At 35.8% G+C, this 17,812-nt stretch overlaps 1 protein-coding gene across 3 annotated transcripts in view; it reads right to left on the bottom strand.

Annotated features, from left to right (window-relative positions):
• Nucleotides 1-17,812, bottom strand: part of LOC113057948 (TBC1 domain family member 22A-like) — a 130,219-nt gene that overhangs the window by 23,405 nt on the left and 89,002 nt on the right. For all 3 annotated transcript variants that reach the window (XM_026225579.1, XM_026225597.1, XM_026225588.1), the window contains one exon: nucleotides 15,223-15,350. In XM_026225579.1, the coding sequence (XP_026081364.1) occupies nucleotides 15,223-15,350 (128 nt within the window). The remainder of the gene's footprint in view (nucleotides 1-15,222; nucleotides 15,351-17,812) is intronic.

The raw sequence follows: 17,812 nt of genomic DNA, 5'->3' as shown, positions 1-17,812 counted from the left end.
AAAATCCAACTGAAATAAAATTAATAAGAACATGACTATAATACTGTAATATAATGTTGTGAATTCTTATTGTTTGTTATTTGTTGTCCACATTGTATTAATAATAGGCCTTCATGTGTCTTCAAAATACATATTTTTATATGAATTGTAACCAAGTTTACATATGTTTTCACATATCTTGATGTTTTTTGCCTTGCAATTTTTAAACTAAAAGTGTTTGATTAATCAGAATGCACACATTCGTATTGATTAAGCTTTCAATATAGTTGAAAAAAAAAAAAAAATGGCACTTTAGGGTAAGACTTTAGTTTAGGGACCATATCCTACATCCCTAATCTTAGCCAAAACTTAACCATAATTACTAACTTACTAACTATTAATAAGCAGCAAATTAGGAGTTTGAGGCAAAAGTCAAGTCGTAGTTGTCATAGTAAAAAACAAAGTTTTTTTTTTTTTTTTTGCGATTATTGGACCATAAAATAAAGCGTGACCAAAAAGACATAATATACACACACACACACACACATATATATATATATATATATATATATATATATATATATACACACATATATATACACACACACACATATATATATATATATACATATATATATATATATATATATGTATATATAAATTATAAAAAAATATACTTATTATTATTTAATTTATTAATTAATTAATGTTTTTTCCGCAGTAACTACATTGCAGAGAACTAGGTCTGTTTACCATGTCTAGGGAAGTCCAATCCACATATAAAATTTAGAGAACAAGTTCCATAACTTGAAGTATCATTAATGTTTGTGGCACATGAGGGACGAGTTAATAGGGTTTGCTCAAATCGTTAGTCAGCACTACTAATTTTATTATGGGAGCAAACGAAAACCACTCTTGACAAACATGCTCAAAGCGGTAGCCGTCCAAAGCAGAACCTCGTAACATCTTGATGGATTTTCATGTAAATACAAGTGTAAGCTTACAGCCATAACATAAAATCTTCTGGGGCACGGATCTGAGGTATCATCATGATAAACAGCAATGTAGCAGTCAGAGCGCTTTGGCAGAATTTTGATGACAAGCACTGGAGATCATTGGTTAGCGAAAAGCCCGCAGTCAGTTTATACTTCCATCACCGAGATCCTTAGAGAGTCAGTTCTGATATTAAGCGTGCTCCTTGTTCATGCAAACACACTCAAAATTTACCAACAAGTCTGTTGAGAGGGAGTAGATCTGACATCGAACAGCTCACAACATTCATATCTACCCATCCTTCAGCCCCAAGCAAGAAGAGAGATAGAGCGTGCAGATGAAATGGAGTGGGTCGCTCTGAGTTATGTTCAGGGTGATGATTGCCTATTGGTGTAACCTACCGGCCTTAATCAGAGCGGCAGGGAAGATGACCGTCTGAGGGTATCAAGCTGTGACACGCTCCCTGCTACTGTGCTTTATTACTTTATTAAACCTCTCTCTACCTGTGAGATGTGAGACTCCTGCTGTCAGTGGGGGAAAAAAATATCGCCCACTGTCTGGGAGCATGTGTGCAGTCAAATGTCAAAGGGAGACCTCTATAACTTGGGAGGAATGCGTATATCTTTCCGCGGAACAACAAAAAGCAACAAACATGACACTTATGATGAGTCATGACCCGGTGCTGATCTAAGAGTGCACGTGGTTCAGAATGGATGAGTGAAGGATTTCAGATAAGTGACTGCAGTTAAAATGTGAACGACTGTGTAAATGTTCACCTGTTTGCCAGTGTCAAGTCAGATCTACGCCAGGGTCAAAATATAACCACACTTGGACTCCTCGGGGGAGCTTATTTCATTGTAAATGATCATGTAAATTTTAGGTATATTATTAATGCATGATATTTATATTACTGTTCAAAGGGTTTAGGGTCAGAAAGATTTTTTTTTTTTTATGAAAATTATCTTTTTATCTTTTTTAAAATCTTTTTATGCAGTATTATCTTTTAATAATAATTCATATGATCTATTACTTTTTTTTTTTTTTTTTTTTTTTTACAGAAACCCTCAATGACCAAAAATATCTTAAGCATCACCACCAGTCTTAAGTTCAGTTAAAATGACAAATATGCATTCATTAAAAGTTCATTTTTACATAAAGGCATTGTGCTACTAAATAGTACTATTATTTAGTAAAATGTATGTGATACTTCTACTACTGTTGAAAAAATGTATAAAACTTTATTTTTTTTTAAAGAAATAAATCACAAAAGTTTTCTTCCATGTTTTAATTTTAATAGCAAATCCCCTTTATTTACAAAAAAAAAAAAAAAAAATGTGTTAAAATTTCATAAATTAAAAGACAAATTAAATTTGGGTGAAACTTGTTTACTGTTTTTCATAATTATATAACTTGTAGAAAAACTTTAAACACAATTGTAAATGAGTATAAAGAATGGCATTAGGTTTATTTTTAGTGATAAAAAGTTTTTTAATTTTAATTATTTTTTTAAATTAGCATATTTTTGTGTTTTGCTTTGGTACCGAAATTGGTACCGAGAATCATGGATTTTCACTGGTATCGGTACCGAATACTGAAATATTGGTACCGTGACAACACTACGGAATAGTATGCCTATTATTAACATATTGGCTGTTTATTAGTATTTTTAAAGCAAATATTCTGCATGAGCTTTTTCTACATACATAATCCTACCCAGTACCTAAACCTAACTCATATCTTACTTTATATTAATAAGCAAATTATTATTATTATTATTTTTTTTTTTTTTTTTTTTTTTAGCAAAAGACGTAAAAAGGTTTGTTGGTTGCACTTTATTTTACAGTATGTGTACTAACATGTACTTATAGTGTACATACCGTGTATTTACCTAAGAAAGTGCCCCTATCATGAATTTTTTACAATTACCTTTCATGCAGTAACATAGCTCTATAGCTCAAAAGCAAAATATGAACCTTTCATTACCCATAATAATGTTTAAAAAATAAAGTGTGACCTTTTTTTGCATTCTTCAGAGGGTTAATACTGTGTACGATAATATATTTAATACAAAAAAAAAAAAACAATACTTCTACTAATGCTATTTAGTTGCTCCAATTAATTTTAGATCTGATATTTGATGTAACAGATGAACTTTATATACAACTCAAAATACGATTGTGAGACTGATCTGTCATCAAGTTGGTAAGCCTTCGTTTGATCCAGCAGGTCAGTGCAGGTCTGCCCTCTTTTCTCCTCATCAACCAAAAGTGTCCTTCCAATTTAAGCTACACAGAGTTCTGGCCTTTGATGTGGACCAAACTCATACACAGTCCACGAGGACCTTAAAAGTTTGGACTATTTATAACTTGACTTTTGGCAACACAAATGCGAAACCTAAGATGACAGGTCTTTCTACAGTCGGTAAGGGCGGGCAATGTACTTAGAGAGGACAAGAGAAAGAGAGTGAACACAAGACAAAGAACTACATCATCTGACCAAAGGTGTTACACTTTTCCAAGCACCACGTTCCCATAGGAACTGAAGCTTTCAAGCTTCAAAAAGGATGCTAAAGTACTATAAATGTAACATCAAAGTGTCATATGACTTCTGAAGCCACATGTGTTCCATAGAACATATATGTTGTGTGCTAAGTTGCTATTAATGAATAATCTTCTGAATTTAGCAAGCTGTTAACTGCTGAGACCAGATCAAGCCAGTGAGTTTAACTCCGTTGAGAACTGGATCAACCAATCTGACTTGAAAGAATAATTCACATGAATGAGCTAAAGAGAACTGGGATAGATGTTAATGTTTTCAATGAATAATGACTAAAAATACTTTAAATACTTACATATTAAGTAAAACTTACAAAGAATATGGTGCACAAGTCATATGTACCACTTTTAGGGTACTTTAATGTTTCACACAGTCCTTTTTTGCTGTAATGGAAAAGAACAACCAGTACAACTATTTAAAGTTCTCATTTGGTGTTCCAACTTCTTAATTAAAACAGATGTTTGGGACAACATAAGGGTTAGTAAATGATGCCAAACGTTTCATTTTTGTGCATACGAATCCTAAAGGAATAAGGAATATAGTCATAGCAAGTTCTCTGAAAGCAATATTTTGTCTGAGAGCTACTAAGTCTTGTTCGATTAAGGAGTGAATTTGTCCAGAGCCATTCACTGAAGTCAGCTTCAGCTCAAGTGGGGCGCAGCAGGGTTGACTTTTGCTAACATTTTTATCGTAAATGATTGAGTGCAGGGCACCCGGTGAGCTGTTGCTCTGTAAGTGATTGAGCAGGAACTACGAAGGAGCTAGCAGAGGGGATTTAAAGTAAGAAGTGATGAAATATTGATGTGCAAGGGGCTGTGCCGGTGACCTGGACCTTGCCTTCTGGGTACTGCCTTTTCTGTGTCAGAAAACATAGGGCAATCATTAGGGGAACCCCAGGGGACAGGTAAAGGGATTCAGGTCGCAGGTCCAAATCCCTGTTGGGAAGATTCCGTCCAAATGTGCCTTACGGTGAGGTTTTAGATCAGAAGTCGATACGGATGAGGAGTAAGAAGAATAGAACTACAGTTTGGTGCACAGATGCAAAGCCGAATCTGTGAAAACCTTGGATGTGAATTTCAGATCTGGGAAGATTTCATTGGTATTCGAGCCTTTAGGAATATGCAGAAGAGCGTAGTTGGAATTGGCTAAAGCTAGTGCTTCTTTCCTTGGGGAGATACTGCAGATAAGCCTGTCCTAGCAGAAGCAATCTTCTAGCTCATTACCGAGGCAAAAGTCTTGAGCTGGGGGAGTTTTGCTAAACTGTACAGGGCTAACAAGCGCCTGTGAACAGCAGGAAACGCATTGACCATTGCGAGCATTCGAGCTGAATCTGCTAATTCACGGCATGCCAACAAACCGTTGTGAAGTCCCCCTGGCTCTATAGCAAAGAGAAGTTGGTGCAAGACCGTCAGTCTCTCGGCTCAAACACCAACCGGGGGAGGCAGGGACGCTGATCTCTTTAACGCAGACGCTATCACGCTTCACACTTAGCCGCACATGATAACTTTTTCCAAGCAGTCCTCTGACAGAAACGGTTTCAGCCACGGCTTAAACATAACTGAGAATGTGGACCAACAAGATAGAAAAAAAAAACCCAGAGCTCCCCCTAAAGGCAGACCACATAACAAGTTATGAAATGATGAGGTTTGTCGGCAATATCAAACACTCATCCTGGGGGGGCGTCTCGCCAAAGTCAGCGTCCAGATGTGTGACGCACAGTTAGAGGTGTGAGCACACAACATTAAAAGAGACTCCTTGCTTGCCTTGGGCTTCTAATAAGTCTCCCCACTGAGAAGCCCAACAAACGCACCGGAGAACGGAGTATGTGATGTGGTTGTACAGTAAAGAGCATAAGACCTTGCCGTGGGCAATGTAGACACACACGCATACACACACATTTATTCTTTAGTCCACTGACTTCTATTGACTGTGATGGGTCACGAAACATCCCTGTTCACTTTCTGCTGTGCACGGTAGCTCAATAATTGAAGGCCACGCTATTGATGCGTTTGGTGGGAAGGAAGCTACAAAACCACCTGCTGGGTTACAAGCTGCATCATGACAGAGCAAGGTTTCATACATTAAATGAGCTCATACTTCATATGTACTGCTGGGAATGTGAGGATGCGCACTTGGTGGAAGTTAATGGAGAAATGAACATTCAAAACGCTCATATGGTTATGTGTTAGTGTTGAGACCCACACAAAGGAATACTACAGCCAAAGACAAGGGTAATTGTAGCAAGGACAGCACAAAGTACAATAGCTTTTGCAAGCCTCTGCTATACACACGGCAGATGGCTGTGATACACATCCAGTGCATCGAAGGACCACAGAGGGACTATTATGTTTTTAGGTTCAAGTAGAACAAGACATACAGAAAGTGTAATTGGAATGATGGGAGGACACCTCAGGCACTGCGCATGATACTTATATTGCAAATAATGTAACTCTGCTCCAGTGATGAAACCGTGTCAGTACATAACTAATACCTACTTTGGTGTGATCTGTTTGGCCAAGTCTACAGAGACTTGCTATTTCAAAACCAAGTAGGATAACAAACTGTCCAATTTCGACATGGCTGGCTGTGCATAAACAATAAATATGCAAATATGGAAACAGAATGGCCAGACATGTAAGAGATACAAATAGTGATTAACAGTTCTTAAAGTTTGCACATTTTCATTGTTGAGGTTATCACACGTGTAAGGTAACAGGGTGCATATTTTATATGTACTGCATGCATTTGTACTCTAATTTTACTTACTGTCATGATATTTTATTGCTTTTAGCTGGCCAACAATGCATTTTTGCCATATACACTGCATATTTCCACAGAATTTAAACACGCCAGTAAGAAAAATCTAGATAGGCTCTACCCCTTGCATGATTGCTTATAATTTTAAATAAACTACCGTATTTTCCGGACTATATGTCACACTTTTTTCATAGTTTGGCTGGTCCTGCGACTTATATTCAGATGCGACTTATTTATCCAAATTAATTTGACATGAACCAAGATAAATGAACCAAGAGAAAACATTACCATCTACAGCCGCGAGAGGGCGCTATATACTGCCAGAGATGCTGCTCAGTGCTCCTGTAGTCTACACCTGAGCAGCATAGAGCTCGTATGACGTATTTTTGGACTGATGCGACTTATACTCAGGTGCGACTTATAGTCCGAAAAATACGGTACATCATCTGACCTCATGCTTTATACTTTTCCATGCACAGTTTAGTGCGAGGAATCAAAGTTTATGTTACTATTAACAGATAATCTTCTATAACCTTCAGTAAACTGACTTCATTTGGAACTGGATCAACCGATCTGACTCAAAAAAAATTTTTTATTAGTTTGAGAATCTTTACATTCAGTTAGCAATAAGCGTCATCTGTAAATACAAAAAAAAACTACATTATATATTATATTATATCATATATTCAACACTGGAATTTCCCTTAGGCACTGTCTGCCATCTTGGATGAACAATTTTCTGAACTTGTAACAACCCATTCTGGGAGCAGCACATCCTATAAAAGGTTGTATGCAATGTTGCCTGGAATTTGACAGAAAGCCTCCAATTCCCAAAACTGCTGTCTAATGAGGCTGCTCACTAGGTTTTGAGGTACAGCCAGGGAATCTCATAGAATGTGAAGCCTGCCAAGAAAACAGAAGCCTCCCCTGAACTTTATACAAAGATAAGCGTTCTAAATTAGTTAAATTAAAGATGCCGTCAGCAGTTTTGGAATAGCACTCATACAATTTTTCCTACAAGCCGACAGATATCACTAAAATAGGTGTCCTGAGAAATCACATCTGTCTCTGTAACAGCCCTAGGCTCTGCAAACAGCAGGAAGAGTCAGGAAAGCGGCCCACACTTTAATTTGTTTTAGTCAATCAGAAACGTTCTCTGCCTATGAATCCTGTTTTGTATTCAGAAAAAGCTTAATGTGCACTGTTAAGTTGTTCATTACATACTCAGACAGAGGAAACGTCTTGGAAAATTAATTGGGAAAACCTCCATTTTGGAGATTTTAGATGCACAATGTGGCTTACACTGTAAAAAGATTTTTCAAAGTTGTAACTACAACAAAGATAATTGGGGCATGTTTTACTATTTCAGTAGAGTTTCATTTGTAATTCAATCTGTTACTTGCTGTTTCTTTGTAATTACTTGTGAGGTTTCAGTGTAATTTAAAAGCAATTTGTGAAATTGTTTCCTAGCCTTTTATTTTTTCAAGCAATCCAAAGTTGTAAATTAAACAAAGATTACAGAAGCATGTTTTACTATTTTAGTCTTTCTACTTCAAAGTTTCATCTGTAATTCAATGGGTTACTTGCCATTTCTTCATAATTAATTGTAAAGTTTCAGTGCAATTTAAAAGCAGTTTCTGAAAACTTGCTTTTTTTATTTTTTTTTTTTTTAAGAAAATCGTACACCACGCATGGACTATAGGCATTCAAATAAAATTACTGAAAAATTTCCGGTTGCACTTTATTTTACAGTATGTGTACTAACATGTACTTATAGTGTACTTAGTGTATTTATCTAAGAAAGTTCTGGTAATACAAGGTAAATACATGGGGTAGGGTTAGGTTTAGGGGTAGGTTCAGGGTTAGTACCTAGTTATTACACAGTTATTGTAATTACTATAATAAGTACAGAGTATGTACATGAGGAACAGGACTGTAAAATAAAGTGCTACCAAATTTCCTCATCAAATTAGATAACGCACACACAAAGTTTATAATGTACCATAAAGAATGGGGAAACAACCCGGGGCATTGTCCAAAGATTTATCCGTACATATGCAGTTAGGGGGCATGGGAACTCCTTTAATAGAATAAAATTATCAAGCAAGGGAATGAAAATTTACACTGAAGCCGGGCAGATTCAGACACCTCAAGCTTTGATGTACGGTTCACTGCAGTACAGAGGATTTTTGTTTACTGTGTAGAGGTTTTTGTGAGGAGGGTAAAAAAAAAAAAAAAAAAAAAAGACAAGAAAAGAAAAAAGTACTCTGAAGAACATGAGTCAGCGTGTAAAGCAGAAGTCTGACAACAACAAGCAACACAGATCAAGAAAAAACTCACAATGCACAGTGAATGGCACAGAAACTATTTCCCTGAGAGATACAAGGGAATCTACTCTTTCTGTTTTCAAAAGCCCATGAAATATTCATCGTTCAGACTTGGCTAATTCGGGCCATCAAGATCTTTAAGGTGAGTTAGTATGACACAGATTGTCAGAGTCGGCGAGGGAGGGAGTGAGTGCGAGCAGTCATTTTCAGACTATTTGGTTATGCATTAAAAATGCATGGGATGAATTACATTCTATTCCTGGCCTCTGTTGAGGAATTCACACTAGGGTCCAAAATCGAGCACTTGGCAAAACAGAGAATAAGAATAACTTTAAATTTCCAATCGCTGAAACTTCACTTGAGCAAAAAAAGACCAGCAAAGTGTTCAATAAAATATGATTTTACTGAATATTTAAAACAGTGTGAAAAAACTGTATAAGTTACACTGCTTCAGGATTTGGAGACATTATTCCATAAAGGTAATGTAAAATTTTTTACTAAATAGTAAAATCTATTATTTTAATAAGGCATTTAAGGCATCATAACATTATACTGCAGTATATGTATATGAAACAGTATATGAAAAAAAAATATCAGATTTGAGATCTGATAAAAAAACAAAAAACACACAACAACAAATTTATATATATATATATATATATATATATATATATATATATATATATATATATATACACACACACACACACACACACACAACATCACGCATTCCTAGTTTTTGCACTTCTCCAGGAAGGAATAAACTGGAATTTTTTATTTCAACTACACATCGCCTATAAAATTGACTTTGACAAGCTCAAGTCAGAAAAGTTTCCATGAGTACGTTCTGTCTGAAGTCAATCCACTCCACAAAACAAGATTTCCTGAAGTCCTCCATCCACGGCCCTTTCTGTGAGTTCAAAGAATCCTGAGCTGGGTTCATCTCTCTCTGAGCGAGCACTTTCAAGCAAGCTCACAGCCCTGACAGCACGGCTTTCATAGCTTCTGGCCAAACATGAGTGAAATGGCCCAGTGATTTGATGGAAGCGTGAGAAAGGATTTTGGCCGAGGTAACAGCAGGGTACTACGCCATGACCACAATAGCAGTAACAGGTCAATGCACACGAGTTTACGCATTGGAAATGTCACATCTTGAAGACTTCAGAAGGGCACACATCACCTTACATTTCAAAGACAGATGAGCTTGGTTCACTTCTCTTTGAATAACAGCGTTTGCCCTGCTCAGTTTGAATATATACAAAGGAAAGTCATCCAAAGGTTTCAAGTAAGAGCTAAAAATCTGTGAAACTTCTGCATCGGCTGCAAACGCTTGTGAAAGAAGCGCTAGCAGTCAGTTCTCTCATGCTTATCCACACTGACCTGTTATACCAACACATTTACAATGCCCAACCATTAAATGCATTTCTACAAAAAGGCAGTTCTAGGTAGGCACAAAAAAAAAATAAAAAAATAAAAAACTGGCTTCACATCGCTCTGTTAACAAGTTGGTCACAAACCAGGGACTGCTGTTATCGATGGCTCAGAAGCAGCATAGTTTCTTCAGCGAGCACAAATTCGATTTTTTCTGCCCATGCCCCCCTTCCTTACAAAAGGGACAATTGTTATTCCTAAAGGCAAAGAGATGTTGAATGTCCCACCTTTAACCCTTTGGAGTCTAAGGGTATTTTTGGGGCCTGGAGAAGTTTTGTCATGCCCTGACATTTGTGCTTTTTTCAGTTTCTTATACACATCTAAATGGATGCTGTTTGTTACATTTGTTACAGTTACATTTATAATATTTACATCAAGCCTTTGAATTGTATAGTATTGTATATTGTTATCGAAACTTAGTAATATTTCACTTGATTATACATTTAGTCAAGAATTATAGTTTGGAAATAGTCTTTGGAAAAAGTCTAACTAGTAAAATGTTTACACGTTATGTGAAAACTAGTACAAGTACTTACTCATGTTTATGATAGGGCTGGGCGATATATCTAACGATATGATCATGCGCATCTAATCAGTAAAGCTGTGATTACCGCTAAAATCGCCATCACCTGCTTATAATTGGAGTAGCATTTAATAAACAGAGCCGTAGATCGCTGACAAGCTACGCAATATCGTGTTCATTATCCCAGTTGAATCGCCTTCGATAATGAACGCGATATTGCGAATCTTGTCAGCGATCTACGGCTCTGTCTATTAAATGCGGCTCCACTCATAAGCAGGTGATGGCGATTTAGCTGTCATCACGGAACCAGATTTACTGACTAGATGCGCATGATCATATCGTTAGATATATCGCCCAGCCTAAGTTTATGATCTCTGCTGAATAAAGTGCTTCATTCTTTTTTTTTTTTCCTGAGGAAATCCAAATCTCAAATCCCCAACCACATCACATCTTTCGGGGTTAATTACGTCTTATTCCTCTTGCGAAGCAAACAGTAAAATAAAAAAATAAATACAAATTGAAGAACAGTCTTGCTGCGCAGTCTTCTGTTGTGTGGTCGTATTCAAGCCACTTCAGTGAAACATTAGAATCTGAAAAGGGCGTTCAGCGCAGGGGCGTGGTCGCATTAGAAGATAAGGAAGACATGAAAAACGGACAACGCGTTGTTTTCATATGGATTACTTTATCACAGAATATGTTTTCGGCAGCACTTGTTTAGTTTAAGAGTAGACATGTCAAGCTTTCTATAGATATCTCTCTCATGTCTCTTTGTTGAGTATTCACGGAGTTACAGTTCATTTTAATGACGTGTTTGTAAATGAAGATCAGCGCAGACAAAGGCTACAGACAGCACAACTTGTCTGTTATCTTTATTTTATAAATGCAGAAAGTTTTGTTATTATGTCTGTATGCAAAAAAACATTAAACCCTTTACAGATTTGTTTGATGTATTGCTCTCATCTGTACGATCAAAACTGAAAGTGTAATTTTAAGTGTACTGCAAAGTTTTTTTGGGGTTATCTGGAGAAAATGACTCATAACATAACAGCGTTTACGCATTAATCGACTTCAGAGGGTCAATACAGACGGGGGAAGCTGTAATCTGCTGATTGGTCAGTTTGAATGTCCCTGATTTGATTTTTAAGGAAAGGATAAAAGAAAGGATAGCGCTTTGGCACAATGTTCTTTAGCTCTGCTCTACCTTTCTAAATTATTAATAATGTTTCTTATTATTACCAGTGTCAAAAACGGTTTACTGTCACTTTTGATCAATTTAACAGCCCTTGAAGAATAAAAGTATTAAGTTTCTTTCTTAAATCTTTCTTTCTCCAAACTATTGAATGGTAGTGTATCCACAAAAATATTGAGCAGCAAAAACTGGCTTATGAAGGCATAATTTTTTTTTAAACAATTGTTTCAAAATGACATGCACATGTATTCAATGTATATAGAAAATTTTATTAATTTTTACTCGATGGACACAGCGCATAAAAATGACACTTTTCTTGGAGAAAGAAAATTCTAAAATTAAATGAAACATACAAAGTGGCAGTTTTGTTTTAAACTAGATTTTTGTTTTTGTTTTACACGTTGGATGGTAAATTATATCCTTGAAATGTGAAGTAGTAGTCATAAAAAAAAAAGAGTGTGGTATGTTAATTTGTAGGCAGGTTATGTAGCAAATCAGTTACATCACTGTTCGGCTCAAATCAGTGGAAACCCGGTCAGAAAACATAAAAAAAGTTAAAGTGACCTCAAGCATCAATAAAGCACTAAAATAATCATGGGTTGGTGCTGTAAATCCTGCCGCAGTTATCTCCTCTTGCCCTTGCTATCACTGTTTGCTCAGCTGGCAAAATCAATATCTGAAAGCAACTCAGGATGCCTCCAATCATAACCTGACTAAAAACGAGCCTTCACCAATGAAAATAAACCATCAAATGCAGTTGAACTTCCAAAAAAAAAAAAAAAACATTTTTAATGTACCATATTTGCTCTGCACCCTGACAGCATCTCTTTAATGGAAGAAACAATCAATAGTGCATGTTAAGCAATATCCTAGACTTACTGACTTGTGACTGGCCTAACAAGTGAGTGTTTTTGTGGTGCCCTCCGAGCTAACATACACATCAACACGCATCAGTGACGTGGCTGGTGTTGTCAGAAAGAATCCAATGACATGTCCCCAGTGAGTAACACATAGGCAAACAAAGCATGCAAACTGTCTATCGGCAATGGTTACAATCTGTGTAAAATCCAAATCAGTCAAGTAGAATAAACGGACAGTCAGCTGTTGAAAGCATTTCCTCTATTTCCTCTTCCTGTAGAGATGGAAGGAAACTGACATTTAATACAGTAAGCGTCTGCTGATGACAGGAAGCATATAATGGCTTTGCACAATTACCTTGACAGAAATTCGAAATTCCTTCAAAGTAAGAATTAAGCATAATTTTCACACTATTTTGAGCTAAGTGCACAGAAATGTCAGACCCATTGCATTGACTCAGAAATGGCAGCCCGTTGGACCGAACGTCAAGAATCAAGAACCGCCTGGAAGTCTTCCATAAGTGTTGGGTTAGATGTCAGTAACACCTCTGAGGTTCCTGGCTGTGCTTAAGATTCATCCTCGTTAAAAACCTCGTTAAACCTAGAATTAACCTAAATGTGAAGCAACTGCAATCAGAAATGTCAGCTTATATATAAAATTATTGCATATATAAGCTTATATTATGGTAGATGCATTGAAATTATCTTTAATTCTTACTGTCAACGATTCGCTAGCTGTCACTGAAATAGTGATATATCATTATAAGATGGTTTTTTTAATGTTTTTTTCTTCTTCTTATATAAGACCAGGTACATAGTTCTGGTGTAATTTATTTTGTAATTATTTACTCAAGCCTGTATTTATCCAGCTTTATGATTTTCGTTCCACAGTGGCACACAAATCCTGCCTTCTCTTTTCAATTTAATGGAAGTAATGAGGATTTAATTTTCAAGTTCCAAAACGCCCCCCAAAAGCCACATAAAATTATCATAAAAGTGGTCTACAACAATGATTCTCAATTTTGTCCTTTGTTGTCCAAAAAGGACAATATTCAAAGCTATTCAAATACTTTTTATGAACCAAGAATGTTAGTACAAATATGTTAAATTAACTAACCACAATTCATTTTTGTGATTATAAAGGTTCCAAGAACTGTTTTTCAATTAGGTCAATGGTTATTGAGAAGAAGAAAGCACTAAATATGATTGCAATTAACATTTTTGCATTTAGATTTGATTTACATAAGAGTTTGATTATTTTAATGAGTAAAGGCCAGTTCACACCAAGGATGATAAATAAAAAGATAAAAGATATAGTTCTAAAAATCATTCTCAATATTAAAGAATAGTATAGTTTACAACACTGTTTTAATGATAAAGGCACAGAGAAACAATATCAATGGAATTTATTTATTTATCAGATTTATCATTTTGTTTTGTTTTTTCGGATGATGAATGATACAAACATCATCTTTATAGTTATCTTTATAGATATCATTCTTGGTGTGAACAGGGCTTCATTTAAATACTCCATATCCAAATACTCCAGTATTTCAGTGGATCATGCAACAGCTTTGTATGAAGAACAGTCTTACGTTTGAATTAGCTGAAAATCCTTGATATTTTAAAGTATCAAATTTAAATTTAATTTGATTTGTTCAATGAGTCAATTTAATAAAGCCTGCATCTGAATTACTATTTTATTACATAACTGTTTATTATTGATTTCTTTGTTAAAGGAGCATTGCGTAGGTTCTGAAATTTCTAACCGTTACTGACACTATTGGCCGTTAGAGGAACTGCAGCCAGTCTCATGCTCGTTCTCAGTGCGCAGAGGAGCACGCTCTTTTCTTTCTTTTTTTACTTCGAGGAGTGTCCATGGGTGTCTGAATTGTTCTGGAGGCTGGTCGCTTCTTTCCATCCGCAGAGTCCATTTGAAAACACTATTGCCGCTGCTTACTATAATGGCTGGCATGCCTGATGGTTGTAAGCCCAAGTAGACTAGAACGCGAATGACGTCACATTCTGTGAATTTTCACGCCAATTCGGGCCCGACTCCTCCACACACAATTGAGCCTAGAGGCTGATAGAGGCAACCGCGGTGGACAGTCGAGGTGTCATTCTTTTTTTTACATCATGGTTGGCTCATACATGTACAAATGAAAACTCTATCTTAAAGATTTTTTTTTAAGTAAAAACCTCCACATAGCTCCTTTAATGTTGACATTTTAACAGTGGTCTTTAAATAGTGAGCAGTTCTTTAGCTTTCAGACAGCAAAACCTTTTCAGAAATGTTAACGCTAATGTTTCCTTATTAGAGGACTGTCACTACAGCAAAACGTCTTCAGAAAGACATTGTGGATACCGTGTAAATACATGAGTGTCCCAGCCAAAACTGATGATTGAAAACACATTTCGAGACCCCAGAACTCAATTCTATGCTGTTGCACTGTCTAGCTATGTTATAGAAAATGTCTTGTAAACACCTCCTAAAACAGCATAATTCTACAGGACTTCAGATACTTATTAAGACAACCCAGGAAATAGAGTAAATGCTTTTTTTTATTTATGTAACTGACCACATCAGAGACCGATGAGAGTCTCTTTTACCTGATAAGTGTCCCACAGTCGAATGGTGCAGCGCAGAGGAAGTTCTCTCATGAGCAGGTTGTTCATCCAGCGGAAGGCGAACTGCAAATACTCCACCTCATACTGCTGCATGTGGCAATGTACCGTCTCTGTAAAAAAAACAAAAATAGTATAACAAATCACCACCCCAACGTCAATCACCCCATTCATCTATCACAAACAATTAAAGAAACATTACATTCTCTTCAGTTAAATTGCGTCCAAACAATAAATGACAGCCAGTCGACGGACACAACAAAAACAATAACACTTATTCTCCTCGCCGCTTTCCCGCACACAGACAGCAGACACGGTTCACAGATGACAGCCTGCCGGGCGTAAGACATAACACCCTAATAAAGCCATAAAGAATTTCTCCGTCCAAGCCATCATGCGCTCCATGCTGTCATGTAAGCATGAGGTAATTACTCAGCTGTCATCCCAACGTCTGAGCATGTTGAGAGGAAACAGCAGCTTTATTTATGGCCGTCTCTTTAATCAACACGGATGCGCTACTGATGGGTAGTGTGTAACATGCATGACTGCGTGTCCCTGCAAGAAACATAGGCATCTTCATTCACCTCCTGACAAAGATGGCATTCTCTGACCATCACACGCATGACAGGTTTTGGTTGGGAGCTGCGGGTGATATATTGAATATTCCCAATAGCCTATATAATATAATTACATATAATAATTAAAAGGATAGTTCACCCAAAAATGTAAAATCGGTCATAAATTACTCCCTCTCGAGTTGTTCCAAAACTGCAACACCGTAGTTCATCTTCGGAACACAAATGAAGATATTTTTGATGAAATTCCGAGGTGATTTTAGTTTCTTATTTCGATAATTGATACTAAATATAAATAAACATTAAGGGAGTAGTTAAATTATCATTATGTCATAATTTATTTACATTTTAGCCCAAACATTTATGTGTAAAAAGTTTTATGCTGAATCATTTTGCTATATACCGTACTTTCCGGACTATAAGTCACACTTTTTTTCGTAGTTTGGCTGGTCCTGCGACTTATTTATCCAAATTAATTTGACATGAACCAAGAGAAATGAACCAAGAGAAAACATTACCGTCTGCGCCCTCTCGGGGCTAGAGATGGTAATGTTTTCTCTTGGTTCTTGGTTCTAAATGAATGCGACTTATAGCCCAGTGCCACTTATATATGTTTTTTTCCTCATCATGACGTATTTTTGGACTGATGCGACTTATACTCAGGTGCGACATATATATATATATATATATATATATATATATATATATATAAATTATACACACATATATATATATATATATATATATATATATATATATATATATATATAAATATAAATTATACACACATATATATATATATATATATATATATATATATATATATATATATATATATATATATATATATATATATATATATATATATAAATTATACACACACACACACACTTTAAAATGAGTAAAAAATATATTTACTTATATTTTTATTTAGTACTAAGTAATAAGCTGTTTCACATAACGGATGTTCATACATACTCCAAAAGACAAACTAAACGCTGAATTTAAGAAAATGACCCCGTTCAAAAAATGTCATACCCTTGAATCTTAATACTGTGTGTAGTTTCCAGGATGATTCATAACTTTTTTAAACTGTATGATTTTGAAATCCATCTTTTAACACTGAGGAAAGTTGAGGGACTCATACATGATTTCAATACTTTATTTACCCTATCACCATTTTCCTCACTTAATATATTTCTAAAGATGCTTTTGATATGAAATTTTCACCAGATGTAGGTAACAATCTAAGTAATCCAAACATACTAAGAAAACAAAACAAATAAATTTAGAAATGAAGTTTCGTGTAATGAAGTAAACAAGGTTAACGATTAATTGATTGATTGTTAATTTAAAACGTCAATCGATCATGGAAACGATCGCTAATTGACACAACAAAACCTAAAAGTTAAGTAATTTCAGAGTAAATACATAAATAGATATGGATAAAAAAAAATAACTAAACTGAAAAAGAAAGAAAAATATCAAGTTGCACACACACACACACACACACACACACACATCCACATCCACGTCGAAGATCATCTCCTGTCAAACCTCACGCTTGCCTTGACACTGTCATTCTCACATCCAGCTCTCCTGAATAAACAACTTATCCTCATTAACGCTGAATACATCTCACTGCCGAGACACAGATCCGACAGACTGACGAAAACAAACACATCAATTTTGCTTATTAGCGCTGCAAATATAAATCACCCTCATTTTAACCTAATTAAGGGGTCGGTGGCAGATAAGGCTGGCCATGATGATAAAATCGCAATCAAATAAAACTTAATAAAACTAGTTTTACATCATGTTCCAAGTTCGAATCACAGCCATGATGATATAGAACAATAAAGAATGTGATATTGCATAAAGCTTTTACTGTTTTTTCATTATCATGGCAAACACACACACACAAAGTGCTCCTTGCCTATTACACTAAATAGAAAATATTCACATCCCAAACCCCTGCAAAACTTGCAGGTATAACTTTG

This window comes from Carassius auratus, chromosome 4, assembly GCF_003368295.1.
Source record: "Carassius auratus strain Wakin chromosome 4, ASM336829v1, whole genome shotgun sequence".
Lineage (NCBI taxonomy): Eukaryota > Metazoa > Chordata > Actinopteri > Cypriniformes > Cyprinidae > Carassius > Carassius auratus.
This window is presented reverse-complemented; position numbering and strand designations above follow the sequence as displayed.